The sequence below is a fragment of the Gadus morhua genome, chromosome 4, assembly GCF_902167405.1.
Source record: "Gadus morhua chromosome 4, gadMor3.0, whole genome shotgun sequence".
Classification (NCBI taxonomy): Eukaryota; Metazoa; Chordata; class Actinopteri; order Gadiformes; family Gadidae; genus Gadus; species Gadus morhua.
The window spans coordinates 27,450,786-27,475,785 of NC_044051.1; the positions used below are offsets into that span (position 1 = coordinate 27,450,786).

General features: G+C 45.2%; 1 protein-coding gene across 1 annotated transcript in view; it reads right to left on the reverse strand.

The window, feature by feature from the left end:
• The window catches only part of LOC115541792 (histone deacetylase 4-like), a 165,447-nt gene that overhangs the window by 37,105 nt on the left and 103,342 nt on the right, over nucleotides 1-25,000 (reverse strand). Inside the window, 3 exon segments of the mRNA XM_030353632.1 lie at nucleotides 128-343; nucleotides 2,039-2,271; nucleotides 3,897-4,077. Of these exon segments, the coding sequence (XP_030209492.1) occupies nucleotides 128-343; nucleotides 2,039-2,271; nucleotides 3,897-4,077 (630 nt within the window).

Here is a 25,000-nt window from a genome sequence, read left to right on the forward strand (position 1 = left end):
CTCTCCGCCTCCCCTCTTTTCTTCCCCCCTTCACCTCTCACCTCTTCTCCTCCCCTCTCCCATTCTCTCCCCCACCTCTCCTCCCCCCCTTTCACCTCTCCCCTCTCACCCCCCCTTCCCCAGCTACCTGTCTGAAGAGCAGCTCATGGTCCGACTGCCTCTCCATGTCCCAGGGCCCCTCCTCCAAGAGCTCCTGGGGGTCGGGGGGCTCCTGTTTGACGCTGACCCCGGCGGGGAGGGCTCCCCCCTCGGTGTCCTGCTGCTCCCTCAGCTCCTCCTCCGTCTCCTCTGGGTGGCTCTGGTGCTGCCGGACCACGCCCGCCTCGCACGGCTTACCCATCATCTGCCGGAGATACAGGGGTAGGGGCTAGGTCTTCGCTAGTCCTTTAGCTCATCGTAAGCTTACTGCGAGTCAGTTAGATCACAGCTGGCTTGTCGCTGGACATTTAGCTCATTGTAAGCTACTGCAAGTCGGTTAGATCAGGGGTTTTCAAAGTGCGAGAGAGTGAGCCCCCCCTCAGAGAAAAAATTTCAGCTGAGCTGAAAGCTGGTTTGAACGATGGTAAACTGTGAAAAATGAATGAGTTACGATGTCTAGAAGTAGTGTATCAGAATGGGCTGACGTCTTCAATGAAAACAGCTGAAAACGAAGCGGGTATGAAACTAAAACTGTGATTCTGAAGAAATTTTAAATGATATCGAAATTTCTGTTCTGAATATTATTGAAGATACAAGCGTGTAGATATGTTAAATGGTTTGCACGAAGACAAACGGTTTGAAAATTGATTTAGTTATGTTACTTTTACAGTTGAAGTACGACTGATGATTTGAATCATCGACTTTCAGGTTTGTTTTCGGGTTTATTTTTTTTCACGTCGCGCCCCCCCCTGAAGAACTCTGGCGCCCCCCAGGGGGGGCGCGCCCCACAGTTTGAAAACCACTGGTTTAGATCATAGCTGGCCTCAATGTGAGTCTGTAGCCCACAATTAGCTTGCTGCCAGTCTGTTAGCCCATGGTAAGCTTGCTTCCAGCCCGTCGCATCAGAATTATAGAGTTTGCCCAATGTTAGCTTGCTGCTAGTCATTAAGCTCATAGTAAGCTTACTGTGAGTTGGTAACATCAAAGCTGGCTCACTACTAGTCTGTTAGCACACGGTTAGCTCGCAGCCAGCCCGTCGCATCAGAGTTAGACCAGGTCGCATAATGTCAGCTTGTTGCTAGTCAGTAAGGTTGTCGTAAGTAAATTCCTCATTAGTTAGGTATAAGTTTGGTGTCCACTAGCTTATTACTCGTTAGTCGCGCTCATAGTTATCTTACTGCTAATGGGTTAGTTAAAATGTAGCTCATTGCTAGTCAGAGCAAGAAATATCCCATTGCTCGAACTGTTGCTTGCTGGATAGAAACATATCTATCATCATGTTATCAAAAGCAAGCAGCATTTGGTGTAGGAAACTACTGCGTTTAAGTTCCAGAGTTCCTCTGATCTCCTAGCCATCGTGTCTCATGTACTGGCACCAGAACATGGTGTCTAAGTGTGTGTGTGTGTGTGTCTTTGCGTGTGTGAGACCATATGTATTTGTGTGTCTCTATTTGAACTGAATGGTATAATGAGGTTCTCCAGCCTCATAACAGAGCTGCGTGGTCTGGGAGAGGTTCATCAACTATTGACCACAGAGCTTCAGTGCGTTTCCCACCAAAGGGGCCACTTCCAACTTTCAACACTTCTCGGTAGTAAGCCGGGCGCTAGGCAACGGATAAAGTGAATGGAGCCGCAGCTGGCAACCCACTTCCTCCTGTGGCCATATAAGGCAGGGGCTTCCAACACGTTGCCATGGCAGCACAAGTCGTAGGGAAAACGACCAAGCACGCAACATCTTGTGACACAGGAAGACACGGAGGTGGGAAAATAACAAACGGAGAGACAAGGTGTCTTTGCTGACACACACACACACACACACACACACACAGCCACACGCAGATTCACACACAAACACACACACACACACACACACACACGCTCTGACCCCCACCCGCCCCACCTTGTTGAGGTGGAGTTGCTGGTGCTGGAATTGCTGCTTATGTTTCTCCAGGAACTGCTGGTGCTGCTGTTGCACCACCAGCTGCTGCAGGGCCAGCACCTGGGCGTGGCTGGGGGCGTGGTTGGAAGGGGCCCCGCTGCCCTGGGGCAGGGGCGCCGACTGGGTCCGCCCCAGGGGCCGGTGCTGCCGCTGGAGCTTAGACATCGAGGCTGCCGCCGACGGGATGGAGAGTCCTAGAGGGGGTGGGGGTGGGGGAGAGGGAGGGAGAGGAAAGGTGGAGCGGGGGGAGGGAGAGGAGGAGGAGGGGGGGGAGGAAGGGAGGATGGGGAAAGGGTGTGAGGTGGAGATGGGAGAGAGGGAGAGGTGGACGGAAGTGGAGATAGGAGACAGGCAGTTTAATTGATTTCAACCCAATGAAAGTTGGTGGTGTTATGTAAACGGTGTTTCAGAACTTCCTTAACGGGGCCCTTACCCTACAGTCAGCCAACGTTAAGAACAACACAGTACTCACTCACCCACTACGCTACACAACACAAAGAACACTTCAGCACAGAACCATCACAGCAAAATGAAAGGCTCATCCCAATGGATGAGTTGGGATTGTCATGTGCACTCACGTACAACACACACACACACACACACACACACACACACACACACACACACACACACACACACACACACACACACACACACACACACACACAGTTCACCAGTCCAAAAATAGCCCAGGCGCTGTGATTGGCGGTGGGCTAACGAGTGCTGACAGCCGCTGAATGGGTGTCACACACTCCTCTGTCCCCCCGCCGCCACTGCTGACATACCAACCGCCGCTCGTTAGCTGAGCTAATGAGCGCATCCGGGGGGGGTGGGGGGGTGTGTGTGTGCGTGTTAGTCACCTGACGAGTTGCATATGTGTGGTCATATTTTTAATTAACAGAACCTGATTTTGTATTAATATGTTTTTCGAGAAACGTCTTCCCTGGGGTTTTGTTTGTTTGCTGTGTCCAAACCCAAGTATGAGCAATTTTTTTCGGCTGGCCTCCAAGAACTCAAACGACCCCCATGCCCATTGTGCAGAAGAGCACACCCTAATTACTATCTCAATTAACTGATTTCTCTGGACTAAATGAACACGTGTTTTCCAATTTGGACAGATTAAATTACCTAACACACATAGAGCATCACGCTTACACACAGAGAGCATCACTCTAGCACACAGAGAGCCACACGCTAGCACACAGAAAGGCATCATGCTAACACACAGAGAGCATCACGCTAAAACACAGAGAGCATCACGCTAACACACAGAGAGCATCACGCTAACACACAGAGAGCATCACGCTAACACAAAGTGAGCATCACACTAACACACAGAGAGCATCAAGCTAACACACAGATCATCATGCAAACACAAAGAGAGCCTCATGCTAACACACAGAGAGCATCACGCTAACACACAGAGCATCACGCCAACACAAAGAGAGCCTCACACTAACACACAGAGAGCATCACGCTAAGACGCAAAGAGCATCATGCTAACACAGAGAGCATCAAACTAACACACAGAGAGCATCACTCTAACACACAGAGCATCACGTAAACACAAAGAGAGCCTCACGCTAACACACAGAAAGCATCACACTAGCACACAGAAAGCATCACACTAACACACAGAGAGCATCACGCTAACACACAGAGAGCATCAAGCTAACACACAGAGAGCATCAAGCTAACACACAGAGAGCATCACGCTAACACACAGAGGGCATCATGCTAACACACAGAGAGCATCAAGCTAACACACAGAGAGCATCACGCTAACACACAGAGGGCATCACGCTAATGGCTCTGGTACCTGTCAGCAGGGGGCTCTGGGGGGGACCCTGCTCCATTAGGACCATGTGCTGCAGCAGGGGACTGTGGGCCCCGGAGCCGGTCTCCGTCATGTAGGGGGTCAGGTGGGCACCGGACAGGAAGGGGGGGCTCAGGGACAGCGCCGGCTGCAGACCACCACCGTCCTGCGGAGACGAGGTCACCTGGGGGGGGGGGGGGGGGGGTTTGAAGGGTTAGCTGTGAGGGGGACAGACAGACAGACAAACAGACCAATGGACTGACAGAGAGACTGACCGATGGACTGACAGAGGGACAGACAAATAGACCGATGGACTGACAGACAGACAGACAGACAGACAGACCGATGGACTGACAGAAAGACAGATGGACTGACAGACAGACAGACCGATGGACTGACAGACAGACAGAGACAGATGGACTGACAGACAATGTTCCCTCTAAGCTGCGCAGTGCGCAATTGCGCACCGCTCCCGCGTTCTCTGTGCACAGCAAATATATGCAGCGCATAAAATAAAATCTAACCTGAACTGTAAATAAAATAAACGCATAACAATTTATTCTGTACCATTTTGCAATGCAACTCAGTGAGTGACAGGTGACAGTAAAACAATGACTCACACTGTGTCCAGCCAATGACATGATGCGGCTCACGTGCATTTACATCACGCAGCCAATCAATGCGCTTTATGCGTACGTGCCTCCGTTTAGCATGTTAGCGTGTAGCTGATGTTGCGGCAGCGATGGCGAAACAAACGGGTAGTAAGTAAGTCAAAAAGAAATGCGGTTCTTTTAATATGGAAAGGCTGTCGGAGTATGTGCGAACAGAAGAAATTGAGGTGAAACTGGATGAGATTTTTTCTTTTTCAAGCGAGAAAGGGCTGCTCTGTAAAACATGCTGTGAAGCCAAAGTAACGGGCGAGTTTCGGGAGGGAAAAATGTGGACTGAATGGAAGTTGGACTACCTCAAGCGTCACATTCAGCAGAAAAGAAATTTGAATGCTGTTGGAATTGTACGAAGACGCAATATGGGAATGGGGATCGGTACACTATTGCAGGAGAGCACCAAAGATCGAGAGAAGAGGAACGAGCTGTCACACAAAAATATATCCAACCCAGAGCAAGTAAAAATTCTCATCGACAATACTCTACTCGCCATCAAAATGAATGCATCAATGCTGTCGGTTCAACAAATCCACGATCACATGGCAAAGTATGTGAGTATACCAGAAGGATGGCGAAGCAAAAATTATGCCTTTGAATTTGTGAACTCAATCAATGAGATAGTGCAGAATGAGACGATCTGCAATGGAAAAAATGCACCCTGGCATACCCTGATAGCAGATGAGAGCACAGACATAACAGTGCACAAAATGCTAGTCCTATATATTAAATACAGGGAGGAACATGACGTCAACTATAAAACTGTGTTTGGCGGCATCATCCAGCTGACAGCATGCACTGCTCACGATATTGTGCAGGCAATCACTCAGTATTACTCCAAGCATGGACTGGACTTTCAGAGAATGGTGATGCTGACCTCCGATGGCGCCTCAGTAATGCTAGGAAAGCACAACAGAGTTGCAGCTTTATTAAAGCGGCAAATACCACACCTAACAGAACAACATTGCGTGGCCCATAGAGAGGACTTGGGCATTGATGATGCCTGGAAAGATGTGCCTTTGATGCGAGATGTGGAAACTCTTCTTAGAACTGTATATTCCACTTTCTCTCGGTCAATTGTGAAGAGGGCCAAAATCGAGGACCTAGCAAAGATTCTCGATGAGGATGCATTGTCATTCAGGCCTCTGAGCGAAGTGCCATGGCTGTCGCGCCACCAAGCTGTGAATGCTGTTCTGAGGAACTACACTGTTCTTGAAGAATACTGCAAGAGAGAATCCAGTGATAACAGAGATCCAGTGGTAATTTACTGCTGCAAAAAAGCTGAGAGATTCAAAGTTCAAGGTTACTCTCACTGCTCTGGGAGATGTTTTGGGCGAGCTGGCACAACTCTGCCTTTCTTTTCAAAGACGCAACCTGACTGTGATGGAAGGACATTGCTTTGCAAGAGCAAAGATTGACAAGTTGCTTTCCCAATACCTGAACGATGAGAAGGATGTTCAGTGGAGTGACCGTGTCAAAGAGGTGATGAGGACCTCATCAGCTGATGCCAGAAATACAGCTGAGATTACTCTTTTTATTCGTAAGCTCTGTGATCACTTGGATGCTTGTTTTCCCGAGGATGAATTAAAGGAGTGGTCTGCATTGGACATTGAAGCATTGAGCTCAGACATCAGTTTTGAGTATGGATCAACAGACATTGCTACACTGGCAAAGAAGTATGAGGTCATTCTCCACCACTCACATTCTATGGAGGCCATTAAGTCAATATGCTGAATTCAAATACATAATGAAGCAAAAACTGAAACAAGGGTCAATCAGCACATTCTCAGATATGGTGGCTGCAACACTTAGTTGTGAGGAGCTAAAGGGGATCTCGCAGCTTGTGGATATTTGTGGCACATTTCAAGCATCCAGTGCCAATTGTGAGAGAGGCTTTATGTAGGAGCCAGAATGAAGGAGAAAAGTTTCTTTTATTTTGTAATTTTTGTGTTTCTCTGAGCTATCTCCCTCTAGTGGCTGGACCATGCGGGTGACCTTGACATCTATCTAAGGGCGACCCTACCTGGGGGGAGGGGCTTGAGCAGGAAGACACAGTCTTTGACATTGTGCCAGAGAACCAAACTGAACTCCATGATTATCTTTGCAATCCTTATGTTGACCTGTTGAACTACAAGAACTTTTGAGTTTTGTATTTTCATTTAGTCTAATTAAACCCATTGGAATTTTCAACTTTAAACCGCACTGGACCTGGATTTCTTTTGATTTAGTACATCTGGTATAAGCATCGGCTTTTAAGCTCAGCCACACAGTGGTTAACAAAGGACAAGAGTTAACCACAACATAAGTCAAAGACTCCTTCCAAGTAATTCCAAGAAGAAACACTGGATTGGAACTGGAAGCATAGAAAGATCTGGATGGACTGGATGCAGGCAGTCGAGCACATGGCCTGATTGTTTTAGAGTATGAGTATACTCCCCTGATTGTATTTGATAATTGCTTGAAAATTGACTGTTGAAGAATGAGCTTAAGGATAGGGGTGTAACGATTCATGCGATGCATCGATGAATCGATTGTCAGTCCTACCGATTCAACTAAATCGATCTGCTAAAATAAATAAATAGAATGAATCGTTTTGGCTTCACCAACAATCGATTATGATTAATGTTTTAAGACTTAGTTTACACGTTTATTTTGTGAAGTGCAGCTCGGTAATCCGTAACTCTGTCATCAGCTAGTCAGCTTGCAAGGAAGTCCCACGAGAGTATTTTTTCTCCCTCACCCTACTGGTGCATTTCAAACATGGCAGAGAGCGGCAGCGAGATTGTTAATGCACCAGCAAACTTGAAATCCAAAGTGTGGAAGCATTTTGGCTTCACAAAGAATAATGGTAAAATTGACAAGGGGTGTGTGACGGGGCGCATAGCTTCCGTCAATGTTGCCTGTGTGAGTTTGTCTTGTTTGACTATGTATTCCGTTACCTTCCTACTGTTTTAAAATCATTTATCAACCATGTCATTTATCATGCGCGCTACGGCAGTTTAATACAATCTTGCAAGTACCATCATTACGACATTCTGCCATTTCTCACATCAACTATCAATTCCTCCCTCACTTCAGGCATTGTTCCAGCGTCTTTCAAGACTGCCAGAATAAAGCCTCCCCTCAAAAAACCAACTCTTAATACCACCGACATCCAGAACTACAGACCGGTATCTCTTCTTTCGTTCCTGTCTAAAACACTGGAACGTGCCGTTGCTAACCAACTGTCCTCCTATCTCTCATCTAACAACCGCCTTGACCCTCACCAGTCAGGCTTCAAGAAAGCACACTCCACCGAGACGGCTCTCCTCGCGGTGACTGAGTCCCTCCGTGCTGCCAGAGCCTCGTCCCTCTCATCGGTCCTCATTCTGCTCGACCTGTCAGCAGCATTTGACATGGTGAACCACCAGATCCTTCTTGCCACTCTTGCCGAACTTGGAATCGCTGAATCTGCTCTTTCCTGGTTCACATCCTACCTGACGAACCGCACCTATCAAGTGACATGGAATGGCTCCTTGTCCAAACCTTGCACGCTCGAAACTGGTGTCCCTCAAGGCTCTGTACTGGGGCCTCTTCTGTTCTCCCTCTATACCAGGTCTCTGGGCTCGGTAATTGCATCACACGGCTTTTCCTATCACTGCTATGCTGACGACACTCAGCTATTTCTCTCTTTCCCCTCATCTGAGAAAACCCTGATTGCAACACGCATATCAGAATGTCTGGCGGATGTCAGCACCTGGACAACTGCCCATCACCTGAGGCTTAACCTCAACAAAACCTAGCTTCTCCTAATCCCAGGGAAAGACTTCCCACACATGGACTTACTGGTCACCGTCGAGAACATAACTGTATCTCACTCTCCAACTGCCAGAAACCTCGGTGTGGTATTGGACAACCAGTTATGCTGCACTGCAAACATCACTGCGGTCGCCCGTTCCTGCAGATTTGCACTTTACAACATCCGCAGAATCCGGCCCTTCCTCACAAGGGAAGCAGCTCAGCTTCTAGTCCAATCACTGGTCATCTCCCGCCTCGACTACTGCAACTCACTCCTGGCTGGACTTCCTGCCTCTGCGATTAAACCTTTGCAGCGCATCCAGAATGCGGCAGCGCGCCTCGTGGTCAACCTACCAAAGTTCTCCCATGTGACCCCCCTCTTCCGGGACCTCCACTGGCTCCCTGTAGTAGCTCGCATCAAATTTAAGACGATGGTACTGGCATACAAGGCAGTCGATGGAACTGCCCCTGCCTACCTCCAAGCATTGCTAAAGCCACACACCCCTGCTCGATCCTTCCGCTCGACTACCTCAGCTGGACGACTGGAACCACCATCGCTAAGAGCTGGCAAAGGTCGATCAGCAAAGTCACAACTTTTCTCGGTTTTGTGGCCTCAGTGGTGGAACGAGCTCCCTGCCGCTCTCAGGACCGCAGAGTCACTCACTATCTTCCGAAAAGGACACAAGACTCACCTGTTCAGAGTTCACCTCGACTCTGCATAGCCACCTTTCCTCTTCTGACCACCATTGTACACTGTATTGTAGTGTATTGTATTGTATTGTATTGTATTGTAGCACTTAACTGTGTAGCAACTGCAGCAGCTGCTATCATGTCTGTAATACGGGGAATTGATTAACCTAGCGATTGTGGTACTTGCACTTGGTTCTATGAACATCCTTTCTGTACCGACAGCAATATATTGATGCACTTCTTATGACAAATGTACTTATTGTAAGTCGCTTTGGATAAAAGCGTCTGCTAAATGCCCTAAATGTAAATGTAAATGTAATACCATTTACCATTAACGTCACCTGTTCTGTTGCAATAACCATTCAAACAAGTATGTCGTTGTCAAATTCCAGGTTTGTTTATTTAGTTTAAAAGTTACATGTTAACACAGCGTAAATGTTCGTCTTATCAGCGTCTCGTCTAGACTTTGTATTAGGGAATGTGTGCCACGTCAACGGGGTTTAAATTAACGTCATAACTTCCGGGTAAACCGGAAGTGACCCCGACTTTTTGTAATTATGTTTATTGCAGTTTTTGTATAATATAGCAATAATATAAAGGTCCAGTATGCTTAAGTTCGAATTGATGTTTTTTGTGACTCTCAAGCCCATTCAGTTTGTTTAGTGAAAAGTATTTTTCTTTTTGTTGATTTTCGTTTTATTTTTATTGCCTTATGGGCCTTAAATTGGGAAAATAAAAGATCCCATCTTTTTCCAAACTTCTCGTCGGCTCCTGAGTGATTTTCCACCTAGTTCAAGACGCTCCAACACATCTACCCATGACAGGGTGTCACATTATTGCATGTTTATTTCACGGATATAGAATTTTGGTTCAAAGTTACTGAATCGAATCGTGGTTTACAGAATCGAATCGAATCGTTCCAAAATAAAATAATTGTCCTTGAATCGAATCGCCAACTACTGAATCGTTAATCGAATCGAATCGTCTGAAGCCAAAGATTCACACCCCTACTTAAGGATATCTGATATTGGATTAGATAATATTGAAGATTCATTCAAGCTTTAGGACGTATGCTATTGGAGTGGAATACTGATTTGTTTGGAACACTTGATGAATAGTCAATAAGCATCAATAATCAAGCATGGCAGATTCAATTTAAAAGGAAAGTGTTACTGAAGTTACTGCGCAAGAAGAGGAAGTTACTGAATGTACTGAGGAAGAAATAGTCACTGGAGCTACTGTAAAGGATGTAGTAACATATAGTGACCAAAACCTCGAAAGCACTGGAACTGAAATGGAAAGCAGTAACCAGGCATCTAAAGCAAAAAAGGCTGGAAAAGCAAAGCTTTCTCAGTTTACTATAAGAAAGAATATCATGATTCAGTTAATGGAAGATGTGTCAGGACTTAATGAAGTGAGAGAAGGCCTTCACACATACAAAGACTTGTTTGAAAAGTTTAAGACCTTACAAGACAATTATCAGGAGCTTCTGACAGAGGAAGAAAGACAGAAGGATGACAGTGAATGGTTTGAACCTAAAATCAAGGAAATTAACACTTTTCTCTCCTCTGTGTATTCCTGGATATCTGGAGTGTCTGGAGCTGTTATACCCCAGGAGGAGGAGATTACCCCAAAGGACAGTGTATCACAAGTCTCAAGCCGTGGGTCAAGATCTACAACTATATCTGTAAGACTACGTGAAGAGGCTGAAAGAGCTGCCATTTTGGTCAAAATGGATGCCCTGGAAGAAAAGCATGCATTAGAGGAGAAGGAGAATGCACTGCAAAGTGAGCTACAAGCACTTAAGTGAAAGCGAGAGGCCCATGAGCTAAAAACACATCTGTCAGCGACATCCACTAGAATTGCAGTCCTCTCATATGCGGAGGAAGGGCAGCAAGAAGCCGAGGCAGCAAAAGGTCGGACAGACAAACCATCTTCTAAGGAACATCAGCCATATCCGGCAGCGGAGACACACACCGCCGAACAAGTTGATGAAAACCTGCAAGGTGAAGGTAAAGATGGAATGAATGCTTACTTGGATGAAATGTCAATGAAAAGTGTTGCAGAAGAGAGTGAGTTTCTGTCTTTAGACAAAATTACCAAAGCCTTTTCCATGATGCAAACCCCAAGTGTACAGCCAAGGGACGGTGTCCACTTTCTGACTATTCCAGAGAGAGACGGTAGAGGTGTTAGAAGGACCAGCAGAGTACAAGCATCCAGTCCTCTAGAAACTCTATGAAAGATTAGTCCCCCTAAAGCTACAAGAAAGGCCTCTGATCAGTTGTTGACCGCAAGCATTTTGAGTGATGATGGACTAGCCAATATCCTTCAACGTCAAAATGATATAACATCCATGCTTGTAAAGCAACAAAAACTGTCTACTCTCCCACAAAAAGAAATAACAGTCTTCAGTGGAGATGTTTTGTCATACAGACCATTCATAAGAGCTTTTGAGCACATAATTGAGGAAAAGACTGAGAGTAGTGCAGATAGGCTTTCTTGATCAGTACACCAGTGGTCTCCCTAGAGACCTGGTGAGGAGCTGTCTCCACATGAGCCCATGCAGAGGCTATGAAAAGGCAAAAGCTTTGCTACAGGAGCACTATGGAGATGAATTTAAAATCACTTCTGCATACATGACAAAGGCGTTAGAATGGTCTGCAAACAAAACTGGGGATTTGAAGACATTGCAGTGTTTTGTGATATTCTTGAGGAGCTGTTGTAATGCAATGGAAGAAATGACATACTCTCATGAAATGAACTTGTCATCAAAATCTTGATGATGAAACTTCCCTACAGACTCAGAGAAAGAGGGAGATCTTATGTGTGTGACTTTCAGGAGAGACAGAAAAGAAGACCTCAGTTCTCTGATGTCGTTTCATTTCTCGAGAGGCAAGGTAGGATCGCCTCTGACCCAGTTTATGGTAACATTCAGGATAGGCCCATCAGAGCCACAGAAAGGCCGCAAATTAAAGCCAAGTCAATTAGAAATAGCTTTTCAACTAGTGCGTCCATTGTTTCCACTCAGCAACCTAAAGGTAATCGCTTACAGTTGCCTTGCAAACATGCAACAGCAATCACACATTATAGAACTGTAGAGTATTTAAGGAAAAGAAACACAGAGAGATGCTGGACTTTATTAAAGAAAAGGGATTCTGTTTCGGCTGTCGAACTCAAGGCCACATCAGCAAACACTGTAGACAAAAGCTTACCTGCACAGTGTGTTCAAAACAGCACCCCAGTCTCCTCCACGTTGAAAATGTGGAACAAAGGACAAACCAACATGAAAAGGGTGACAGGTCAGAGGCAGTTAAGACCGTAGCCAGCTTAGGTACTGGGGCTGGTACTGGGTCCGCTAACCTGCTTTCAGCATTGCCGATGAGGATCAAAGCTGGCAAAGGAGAAAATATCTTCTCAGTGTATGCTTTCCTTGACCCAGGTAGCTCAGCTACATTTTGTACTGAATGTTTGCCTTATTTGCCTTATGTCTCAGTTGAATATCCAAGGCAGAAAAAAAACATCTTGTTGCGAACAATGAGTAATGAGAAGAGAGTTCCCACATACGTGGTCTCAGGACTCGAACTTTCCAGACTCGACGGAGACAGTTTCACACAGCTACCCGATGTGTTCACACAAAAGGAAATGCCAGTCACTGCTGACAACATCCCTTCAAAACAGGATCTTGCTAGGTGGCCTTACCTGCAAAAGGTCAATATTCCAGAAATAGATGGCAACATCGAACTGTTGATAGGAATGAATGCCTCAAAGATCATGGAGCCCTTGGAAATTACCAAAAGTCAGGGTGAGGGACCCTATGCAGTGAAGACCCTAGTGGGGTGGGTAATCAATGGGCCCTTGAGAGGTAGTAAGTCTTCTATCGACAATGATTGTCAGTCTGCCACAGTAAACAGGATCTCTATTGCAAATCTTGAGACGCTGCTAGTTAACCAGTACATTCACGACTTTAATGAGAAGGCCTCAGAGGAAAAGCGTGAACACTCTATTGAGGATAAAAGATTCCTTGAAATAGCAAGTTAGTCAGTCTCATTAGTTGATGGTCACTATACTCTTACCTCCCCTTCAGGAAAGATGATGTGCTAATGCCCAACAATCGCCACATTGCCATGCAACGTCTCCAAAGCCTGAAGAGAAAGTTTAAGAGAAATTAGTCTTTCCATAACGAATATACTGCTTTTCTTTATGATGTCATTACCCAGGGATACGCAGAGCCTGTCCCGCAGCTGGAAATGGAGGGAGCTCCGGGAAGAACCTGGTATATTCCACATCATGGGGTATACCATCCTAAGAAGAACACACTCAGGGTGGTGTATGACTGTGGAGCGGTGTACCAGGGCACATCACTCAATTCAGAACTGTTGCAAGGCCCTGATCTTACCAACTCACTAGTTGGAGTTTTGCTCAGGTTCAGGAGAGAACCCGTCACAGTTATGGCCGACGTTAGATCTATGTTCCACCAAGTCAGGGTGTCCAAGTCAGACATAGACTTCCTGCGCTTTATATGGTGGCGAGACGGAGACATTGAACAGGACCCAATAGACCACCGCATGCTGGTAAACTTATTCGGAGCAGTTTCCTCCCCAAGTTGTGCCAGCTTTGCACTGCGAAGAACTGCTGAGGACAATCAACATACAAGAACACAGGTGACAGATACAATAATGCATACATTTATGTAGATGATTGTCTGACCTCATTGCCCACAGTACAGGACGCAGTGCAGCTGACAGCAGACCTGACGGAGTTGTGCAACAAAGGAGGATTCCAACTCACCAAGTGGGTGAGCAACAACCGAGCTGTGCTGTCAACCATAAAGGAGGAGGAAAGAGGAAAAGACATCAGGTATTTAGACCTAGACAAAGAGCAATTGCCAACTGACCGTGCCCTAAGCCTTCAGTGGAGCGTGGAAGATGACGCTTTTAGGTTTGGCATCCTAATTCCCGTAAAGCCACATACACAGAGAGGAATTATGTCAATGTTAAGCTCTGTGTATGATCCACTAGGTATCATAGTACCTCTCACTCTCCCAGCCAAACAACTGTTACAGCAGCTCTGCCAGCAGGGCTATGGTTGGGATGAGACAATACCAAAAGATCAGTCTAAACAATGGATTAATTGGATTCAGGATCTCCCAAAGCTGTCTGACTTTAGTGTTCCACGCTGTATCAAACCCAATAACTTTGGAGAACCGCAGTCCTTTGAACTGCACCATTTTGCTGATGCAAGCGAAATTGGATATGGGCAGTAAGTTATCTTAGGATGACCAATCACCAGGGATAGCTACATGTCTGCTTCGTGATAGGGAAAGCAAGAGTTGCTCCCCTAAAGCAATTGACAATCCCAAGAATGGAATTAGCTGATGCCGTGCTGTCAGTTAGGCTAGACAAACTGCTCAATGCTGACTGTAAGTTCCACGTTTTGGGTAGACAGTCAGGCTGTATTGAAGTACATAGCCAATGACAGTGCAAGATTTTAAACCTTTGTCGCAAATAGAGTGTCCTTCATTAGAGAAAACAGCAGTGTCCAACAATGGAAGTTCATTGAAAGCAAGCACAACCCGGCGGATGAGGCCTCTAGGCGGCTGAGCGTGCAAAAGTTCCTGGAGAACAGACGATGGATTTGTGGTCCTGAATTTCTTTGGAAACCAATGCATACCTGCCCTATAGAAACGGGCAATCCGTCTTTGTCAAAAGACGACCCAGAGGTAAAAATTCTACCCCTTGTGTGCAATGCTGTAGTTCAAGACGTGCCAAGTCCTACCTTCTCAGACTGGGCCAAATTGGTGAGAGCCGTGGCCTGGTATCAAAAGCTTGGAAGCAGCCTGATGGCTCTGGCTGCGAAAAGGAAACACCTTTCCACTGATGTCACCACACGTTCACAACATCAGAATCTGACGTCTGAGTTGCAAGCCTTTAAGTCAAAGCTCAATGGTCAGTGCATTTCTCTTGACGACCTTGAGAAAGCTGAGAGAGCAATTCTTTCATTCACTCAACGACAAGTTTTTCCCGTTGAGCATGAGAAGTTTGGAATGGCACCACCTACTGTTCCTAAAAGTAGCAGAATTTACAGACTAGATCCTATGCTGAAAGATGGATTGACTAGAATAGGAGGACCTTTCGGAAGACATGAAGTATCCCATCATCCTCCCCAAACAGTCTCACATTTCCAGTCTGTTAATTCGCCATATTCATGAAAGGTACGGGCACTGGGGCAGAAATTATGTCCTTAGTCAATTACGGAAAAAGTACTGGATCACAAGTGGAAATAGTGCAGCAAGGAGTGTCATCTCAAAATGTGTGATCTGCAGGCGTCTGAAAAACAGACCCGGAGAACAAAAGATGGCTAATTTGCCATATGAAAGAACACTACCAGATCTCCCATCGTTCTCTTATGTGGGCATGGATTATTTTGGTCCAATAGAAACTAAAAGAGGGAGAAGTTCACTAAAAAGATACGGTGTGATCTTTACATGTTTGTCTTGCAGAGCCATTCACCTTGAGATGGCATACTCCCTCGACACCGACTCCTGCATCCACGCAATAAGGAGATTCATACGCAGACGTGGCCAAGTACAGCACATCTGGTCCAACAATGGCACCAATCTAGATGGTGCTGAAAAGGAGTTGAGGAAGGCTTTGTCCAACTTTAACAACAGTAAGATCTAAAATACCATGCTAGAAAGAGGAATTAACTGGACCTTCAATCCACCAGGGGCATCACACCACGGCGGGGTGTGGGAAAGAATGATCAGGTCTGTAAGATGGGTCCTAAACTCTCTTTTAAACCAACAAACCTTGACTGATGAAGTTCTCCAGACCCTATTTTGCGAAATTGAGGCCATCCTTAACAACCGCCCAATCACCATCACATCCTCTGACATTGACATTTAGGGCATTTAGCAGACGCTTTTATCCAAAGCGACTTACAATAAATACATTTGTCATAAGAAGTGCATCAATATATCACTGTCGGTACAGAAAGGATGTTCATAGAACCAATTGCAAGTACCGCGATCGCTAGGTCAATCAATTCCCCGTGTTACAGCCATGATAGCAGCTACTGCAGTTGCTACACAGTTAAAGGCATATTGTACGATTTTCAGTGATATGCACTTTTTAATATGTTGTTGAAATTGTTTTTTACATCCTGACAGCAATAAATAACTTATGGGCAATGAAAAAGAAGCGAAAAAAAACCGAATTCTGTGTCTGCTATAAACCTGTTAAAATGCTTACCAATCGGAGACATTGTACCCGAATCTAAAGAACCAATCACAAGCCTGCGCGTTCTCTCCCCTCTGTGTACGAGCCTGAGCCGGCCTGAGCGCGTTCACGGAGGGCAAAGAAAGCGTTGTTATCATAGTAGTTCATGACAGTGGACTAGACCTAGTGAGCCTACAACGTTAACACGATGGAAGAAAAAAAACAGAAGTTACCACTGCCACCGTTACTTGCCCCGGTTCATCCTTTTAAAAAGGCAAGAAAAAGAAAGACAGAAAATGAAAAGGCAGCAACAAAAAAAAAAGTTGGAGAATGCTCGAGGAAAAACGAGAATAAATATTGGATTCGCTTTTCAGCGATGGCGACAGCTGAGGGAGTTGAATGGCCTGAAAAGTGACGCAATGGTTGCCGTTGAAGTAAGCCGTAAGCAGCATTAGCGCTCGTGCACGGCTCTGTGTCGAGGGGTTGGGGCAGGGAGTCCTGAAGGGTGGGGGAGGAGTTAAACGGAACTCCGAAGAGAAGCTAATTTCAAATCATGCTAGCTCTCTCACATCGTACAGTATAGCTTTAACACAGCGTAAATGTTCGTCTTATCAGCGTCTCGTCTAGACTTTGTATTAGGGAATGTGTGCCGCGTCAACGGGGTTTAAATTAACGTCATAACTTCCGGGTAAACCGGAAGTGACCCCGAGTTTTTGTAATTATGTTTATTGCAGTTTTTGTATATTTTGGCTACGCCAAAATCTAGCAATAATATAAAGGTCCAGTATGCTTAAGTTCGAATTGATGTTTTTTTGACTCTCAAGCCCATTCAGTTTGTTTAGTGAAAAGTACTTTTCTTTTTGTTGATTTTCGTTTTATTTTTATTGCCTTATGGGCCTTAAATTGGGAAAATAAAAGATCCCACCTTTTTCCAAACTTCTCGTCGGCTCCTGAGTGATTTTCCACCTAGTTCAAGACGCTTGTGATGGAAAATCTACATGTTGTATTGTTTTGGTCGATATGAATTTAAGTTTTGTTGCTATTCTGTGTAATTTTAGATAGTGTCTGCCTTCTGCTCTCCTTTTGGGTCATTTAAAGTGTGAACGTTCGAGAGTCGTGTGATGCATTTTATTGCCTGCCTGTTCCTATGTTTTCGTGTGTTGTAAATCAGATTACAAGCAATGCTTTGATGTATGGGCTTGTTTTCCTCGACCCCCTGGCTAGCGTCAACGAGGCCAGAAGGTCACTCACGGCTGCCGACCCCTCAAATGGCATCGGGGGGGGCTTCAATAGAAAAGATTACCATCTGGTAAACAAAGGCTGTTGGTTTTATGGGGGGGACCCCCCCTCCAGAAGCCAACCGAAGTGAATAAGAACTCATTACTTTCAAACACTCAGTGGACTTGTCTGAGCGTACCTTCAGAGAATGAAGTAACACGCAAAGAGGAGCTCCCATCTGAGGCCTCAGATTATTGTAATGTATGCCTGTTATGTTGTTTGTTGATGCATGTTGTGATGTATCTTTGTTCGTACTTTTATTACAAATATATATAATCATTAATTGTCAACAGTATTGTGTGCTTTTTTGCATCTAAATATCTCATCTTCTTAGACGCAATATCTGATACAGAAATTGCCACGACAGTTGGGGGCTCGTCCGGGATACCTAACCTGAAGATTCTACGAAATATCAGCTTCCAAGACAGGTCTGAGGATTCGTTCTCAGTCCCAAAGCTCTACCTCGCCTCCAGGTGATTGTAACCAGACTAATGGGCCGAGGAAAGGGTGCCTGTGGGGGATAAACTAGTGGTTCTTCAGTACGGTATCCAAAGGAAAAAGAATTCGAGCAGGTGAGATCACAATACTGTTAAAGCTTCAAAATAAAATCCGTTACAGGAACGGTATATAAATGTTTCGGTAAACGTAAACTTATATCTGAACTTAGGCCCGTTCAAAGAAACTCTGTTATAGGAACATGCGGTACTTCCGTTTCGCTTCCGTCAATATATATATGGCTATATAGGTAACAGAAAGGGCAGCTAGGGTCTGTCAGGGACGGTAATAGGAAACCCGTTGAAGCGCGGTTGGTGTTATATATATATATAAATAATAATAGGTATTCATTAATAAATATATGTGTATGTCTGTAGTAACAAGGAGGTTACGGCGATATTAGATAATTTGTTAAATAATAACTAATAGTGTGTATGGATCTAAAATGTATAATAAATCAGGAGAAACATAGTGAAATATTGGTATAAACTGGGCTTAAACGTTTTAGCTTAAACGGTTGTTGGGGCCAGGATAGAGAAAAAAAATCAGCAAGGGACAGAGAGCGTAGAGAGTGTAGGTATTTTTAATCTCGATTTCACCCGAGATGTAGACCCGGACCTGGACTGCACCGGCGGACCGCGTGCGAATCCCCCTTCACCTCCACCGTATGACGACAACGCCCAGGCCGCCGCCCCATCATTCAACCTCTATCCAGACCTCACGGCAAAGGAGGCACCCGCTAACAGCGCAACAGGGGTTATGGCAGTCCGGCATACGTTTTCCGTGCATGGAGACCCAGTGACATTAAGGACATAGCAGAATGTCTCCCGGACCCATCTGCAGTGGGAGGGGAATCCCTTGCTACAGCCATTCTGGAAATGGCCCATCAGCCATCGGCAAACCACGCCAAGTCAAACTGGACCTACGGTGGGGTCGTATTCAAGGCGACATTCCCGGGAGAGACCAAGCTGATATAATGTTCGTGGAGGCGCCGGACGGCAAGGACGACCACAGGAAAGTGGGGAAGCACAGAGGCAGGCCTGCTTTCGTTGTGGCGTCATGGATCCTTGGTTCAACGATTCTCCCAAAATAATCGACAAAGACAATGGAAGGGCCGGCTGGCAGTTCGCAGCTTCCCGTGAAGTGACTGTGAATCATCCAAGAGGCAGAGGTGGAAGGGGGCATTCGCATTGACGGGACGCAGGAGCAGGACAGGTCCAAGGAGGAGGTATGAGCACCATAACACAAACACGACAAACACGCAAGCACCACATCCAAATGATTGTTGTATGGTTCTCACCAGCCTTACGCGACCTAATCAGTTAAATATTTATTATATATGGTTATTTTAAACAACGGGCTATTGTAGACAGTGGATACTCGATTATTACAATCTAACACAACCATTTTAATGGTCAACCATATCACACAGCCATGACATGACCCCAACTGACCCAGACTAACCCCGACTGACCCCCGACTAACAACGTGACGGGGACAACAGAAGTGTGTTGCCTAATATTGAAAATGCAGATTTTTATATTATGACATTTTGTTAATGTTTTATGGCCAAAATGGCAACAAGGTGAATTGACGAACGTATGAGAGAGATTGGAAGAAGTATGTGTTATGGAAGGAGAAGAGATAGATGAGAACGTAAGGCAAGACAAGATAAGGAAAGGGGTGGGGAGAGAGATAACCCATCTGCATCGAGTTTTGTTCAAATAGATCCGGACCTGGACAACGCTCCTCCTTCTCCTGCTTTCAGCCCGACCAGTGCCCCAATACAGTGCAAATACCCCACGTCACGACTCCTCTAGATCAGACTTTATGAAGTTACAGACCATGGGAGGCCCACCTGAAGAGCTACGGAACGGTCTGCTGGACGACACAAGGAGACAGTCCAGCAGGACCAACAGCACCAGAGTGGTGGCCTCCATGGTGCCTGTGTAGCCACATTGAAGTGGCCTGAACAAAGAGACAAAGGAGGGTCTCAGAGACCCTCCTTTGCGGATGAGAGGCAGGAAGCAGAGAGAGAGGTGGAGGCGTGTGCAGGCGGAGGGAGAGAAGAGCAGTGTACGGAAAGTATCGCACTAGACACAGCATTCACGTATATTACAAGAGACGAGATCTAATGTGTAACTAGGACTGTCTATATGAGTGTGTGATAGTTTCTAAGAAGTATATCTGAAAGGTTTGAAAGTTATTAGGAAAAGTAGTTTGAAGGATCAAAGACAAGTAGAAAAGTTGAAAGTTAAAGAAATGTTTTTTCAGAATTAAAGTAGAAGGTTTTTGGTGCGCTCGCAACAGAAAGCCATGCTTACAGGCCTGGGCTTTCCCTTATTATGGTAAATTGACGCATGGGAAAGTCCATGCGTCAAGAGGGGGGATGGGGAGCCCACAACAACAACCTTGGGTATACCAAAGCAAACCAAAGGAAATAATACAAATCAAATAAGAATATTTTTTGTTTAGAAATATTTTTAAAAAGGTAGCCTTGTTTCTTAGTTGTTTTTTTTTTTTTTTTTTTTTTTATGACTTTTGAATATATGGAAACAGATGACTTGATTGTGATGTTTATGTGGATAATTATCAAAAGGGGGGATTCCCAAAGAAATTATCCAGTGACAATGGTTCACATTTGGTGAACCAAGTCATCCAACAGAATTGATCCACGCAACCATTGTGCGTACCACCCTCGGAGTGGTGGGACAGTAGAGAGGGAGAGTGGTCCCGTAGAGAACAACGTCTACGGGACAACAAGCCAAGGCAACTGCAGATACAGCCCAAGGAAGGGCAACTCAACGATACATGGATTACTATCGAAGACGTGCCTGGAATTCACCAAGGTGGTTGGAATCTTTCCAAGTCCTGTGGATCACAGCAAGGTAGCTAAGAGTGCTACCCAGACCCACGCCAGCCACTGCAAGCGGGCACCATCACCAACAACAAAGGTCACTTCCGACCCAACCCCCCTGGCCGTCACCCCACACTGAAACCAGGGTGAAGTGCAAGTAACTCACCCTTACACACACAATCACGTCAGAACCAGGCCCAAAAGACTGTCTCTGGCCTGGGGAGAGATGAGGCCAGAATCAACATCATTCAGAATGGATGCCAGCCCTGGACCACTATCTGATGGGATTGATAGTGTGATGGAAGTTTAATTGTATTTTTCCAGGTAATGTTAGGTGATTTTATGCTACCTTCTGTAAAAGCGAACGGTGGTATAAATATCTGTACTTGGAGGCCATGGTTGGACATAGTAGATTATGAAGATATGCATGTTGTGATTAAGTGATCATTTTAATCCTAAAGGTTGCATCATTTTGTGATTATAAATAATCAAACGGGGGATTGTGATGGAAAATCTACATGTTGTATTGTTTTGGTCTATATGAATTTAAGTTTTGTTGCTATTCTGTGTAATTTTTAGAGCTGTCAGTTAAACGCGTTATTAACGGTGTTAACGCAAACCAAATTTAACGGCGTTTTCTTTGGCTCAAAACAAAGAAGCAGTAGCCTGACTGCTATGTTCAAATGACATTTGTTCAAAGCAGTCGTTTAATTGCACTATAGGCTCTTTTTTTGTATCGTCCTGTTTTGATCAGTGTATATGCCAATGTTGTTATCAATAAAAAATCATTTGCACAAGGCAAGCCGATGCACTTCACCATGTTAATAAGAGAATTCAAATGAGAAGAATTATGGGACAAAAAAATCAAGGGATATTAGAAAAAGAATGTGCGATTAATCGCGATTAATTAGAGTTAACTATGACATTAATGCGATTAATCACGATTCAATATTTTAATCGCTTGACAGCTCTAGTAATTTTAAATAGTGTCTGCCTTCTGCTCTCCTTTTGGGTCATTTAAAGTGTGAACGTTCGAGAGTCGTGTGATGCATTTTATTGCCTGCCTGTTCCTATGTTTTCGTGTGTTGTAAATCAGATTACAAGCAATGCTTTGATTTATGGGCTTGTTTTCCTCGACCCCCTGGCTAGTGTCAACGAGGCCAGAAGGTCACTCACGGCTGCCGACCCCTCAAATGGCATCGGGGGGGGCTTCAATAGAAAAGATTACCATCTGGTAAACAAAGGCTGTTGGTTTTATGGGGGGGACACCCCCTCCAGAAGCCAACCGAAGTGAATAAGAACTCATTACTTTCAAACACTCAGTGGACTTGTCTGAGCGTACCTTCAGAGAATGAAGTAACACGCAAAGAGGAGCTCCCATCTGAGGCCTCAGATTATTGTAATGTATGCCTGTTATGTTGATTGTTGATGCATGTTGTGATGTATCTTTGTTCGTACTTTTATTACAAATATATATGATCATTAATTGTCTACAGTATTGCGTGCTTTTTTGCATCTAAATATCTCATCTGCTTAGACGCAATATCTGATACAGAAATTGCCACGACACGCTCCAACACATCTACCCATTACAGGGTGTCACATTATTGCATGTTTATTTCACGGATATAGAATTTTGGTTCAAAGTTACTGAATCGAATCGTGGTTTACAGAATCGAATCGAATCGTTCCAAAAAAAAAAAAATTGTCCTTGAATCGAATCGCCACCTACTGAATCGTTAATCGAATCGAATCGCCTGAAGCCAAAGATTCACACCTCTAATACAATACAATACAATACAGTGTACAATAATGGTCAGACGTGGGAAGGTGGCTATGCAGAGTCGAGATGGACTCTGAACAGGTGAGTCTTGAGTCTTTTTCGGAAGAAAATTAGCGACTCTGCGGTCCTGAGGGCGGAAGGGAGCTCGTTCCACCACTGAGGTCCCAAAACCGAGAAAATTTGTGACTTTGCTGAACGGCCTTTGCTAGCTCTTAGCGATGGCGGTTCCAGACGTCCAGCTGAGGTAGTTGAGCGGAAGGATCGAGCTGGAGTGTGTGGCTTTAGCAATGCTTGGAGGTAGGCAGGGGCAGTTCCATCGACTGCCTTTTATGCCAGTACCATCGTCTTAAATTTGATGCGAGCTACTACAGGGAGCCAATGGAGGTCCCGGAAGAGGGGGGTCACATGGGAGAACTTCGGTAGGTTTAACACGAGGCGCGCTGCCGCATTCTGGATGCGCTGCAAAGGTTTAATCGCAGAGGCAGGAAGTCCAGCCAGGAGTGAGTTGCAGTAGTCAAGGCGGGAGATGACCAGTGATTGGACAAGAAGCTGAGCTGCTTCCCTTGTGAGGAAGGGCCGGATTCTGCGGATGTTGTAAAGTGCAAATCTGCAGGATCGGGCGACCGCAGTGATGTTTGCAGTGCAGGATAATTGATTGTCCAGTACCACCCCGAGGTTTCTGGCAGTTGTAGAGGGAGATACAGTGATGTTCTCGATGTTGACCAGTAAGTCCATGTGTGGGCAGTCTTTCCCTGGGATTAGGAGGAGCTCGGTTTTGTTATCCCTTCTGATTTGGAACCACTTACCACTCATCACATCCTTCTACTGAATTCCAAACCTGTTGTTCCTCCTGGTGAATTCACCAGAGTAGACTTGTACACCAGGCACCGGTGGAAACAAGTACAGTATTTGGCGGACTTATTCTGGAGGCGATGGACACAAGAGTATCTCACATTAATGCAAGAACGACAGAAGTGGTCCAAAGTAAGAAAAAACATTAACACAGGGGACATCGTGGTGATAGTAGACCCTTCTTCCCCAAGGTCTTCATGGCCTTTAGGAAGAGTCCTGGAAACAAAGCCTGATTCTAAAGGATTAGTCAGATCAGTCAAGTTAAAAACAAAGACCGGCATCCTTGAGCGGCCAATTACTAAACTGTGCCAGCTTCTAGAAGAACCATAGGTTTGGTCGGATTGAAGAACATGTAATGTATGTGTCTTAATTACTATCTTCATTATATCATTGTATTATATTTGTTGGCTCCTTTAATAGAATAATGGATAATTGTTAAGCCTAAAACACTTAAGGGCCGGAATGTAGGAGCCAGAATGAAGAAGGACAAAAGTTTCTTTTATTTTGTAATTTTTGTGTTTCTCTGAGTTATCTCCCTCTTGATGCTGGACCATGCGGGTGACCTTGACATCTATATAAGGGCAACCCTACCTGGGGGGAGGGGCTTGAGCAGGAAGACAGGGGCTGAATCGGAATACTCATACTTGACTGCTATATAGTATGCATTTTGTAGTACGTCACAAATATAGCGCGTCCGAATGCTCAGTACGCATTGTGTAGTACGGAAAACGTTTCCGAATACTACCGCCACAGTAAACAACGGAGTTCACTACGCTATCCCGCAATGCAACCGGAGTCTGGTAACGAACGAAGAAGAGATGGCTGACCCGACTAAACCAGAAAGACGTCGTAGAAAGCGGCGAAAAAAAGGGACATTAAAAAGATTTTTTTAATGTTTTTTAATAGCAACGATGACAAGGCGGAAAACAGGTAACTTATCAAGGTAATTTTGCCGGCATCTGAGGGGAGATACGTCATCTCCAAACATCCGGTGGAGTTTCGGCGGTGTTCGGAAGCGTTCGGAGGCGTTCTACGTATAGCTGTAGACCGTACTACACAGTCAAGTGTGGTACGGTCAAGTAGTAGACACTGAACAGAAATAGTATGTATTCAGATTCAGCCACAGTCTTTGACCTTGTTCCAGAGAACCAAACTGAACCCCATGATTATCTTTCCAATCCTTATGTTGACCTTACTGCAAGAACTTTTGAGTTTTGTATTTTCATTTAGTCTAATTAAACCCATTGGAATTTTCAACTTTAAACCGAACTGGACCTGGATTTCTTGATTTAGTACATCTGGTATAAGCGTCAGACTTTTAAGCTCAGCCACACAGTGGTTAACAAAGGACAAGAGTTAACCACAACACTTTAGTTTGATGTATCATATCAAAACAGCATCCAGAAATCGTCTTGAAGTGGCATATTTGGACCGGCAGATGCGCATAAAGTCAAAGCAAGCAGACGGGCCCATCAAACTGGACAAAGTCTACAACC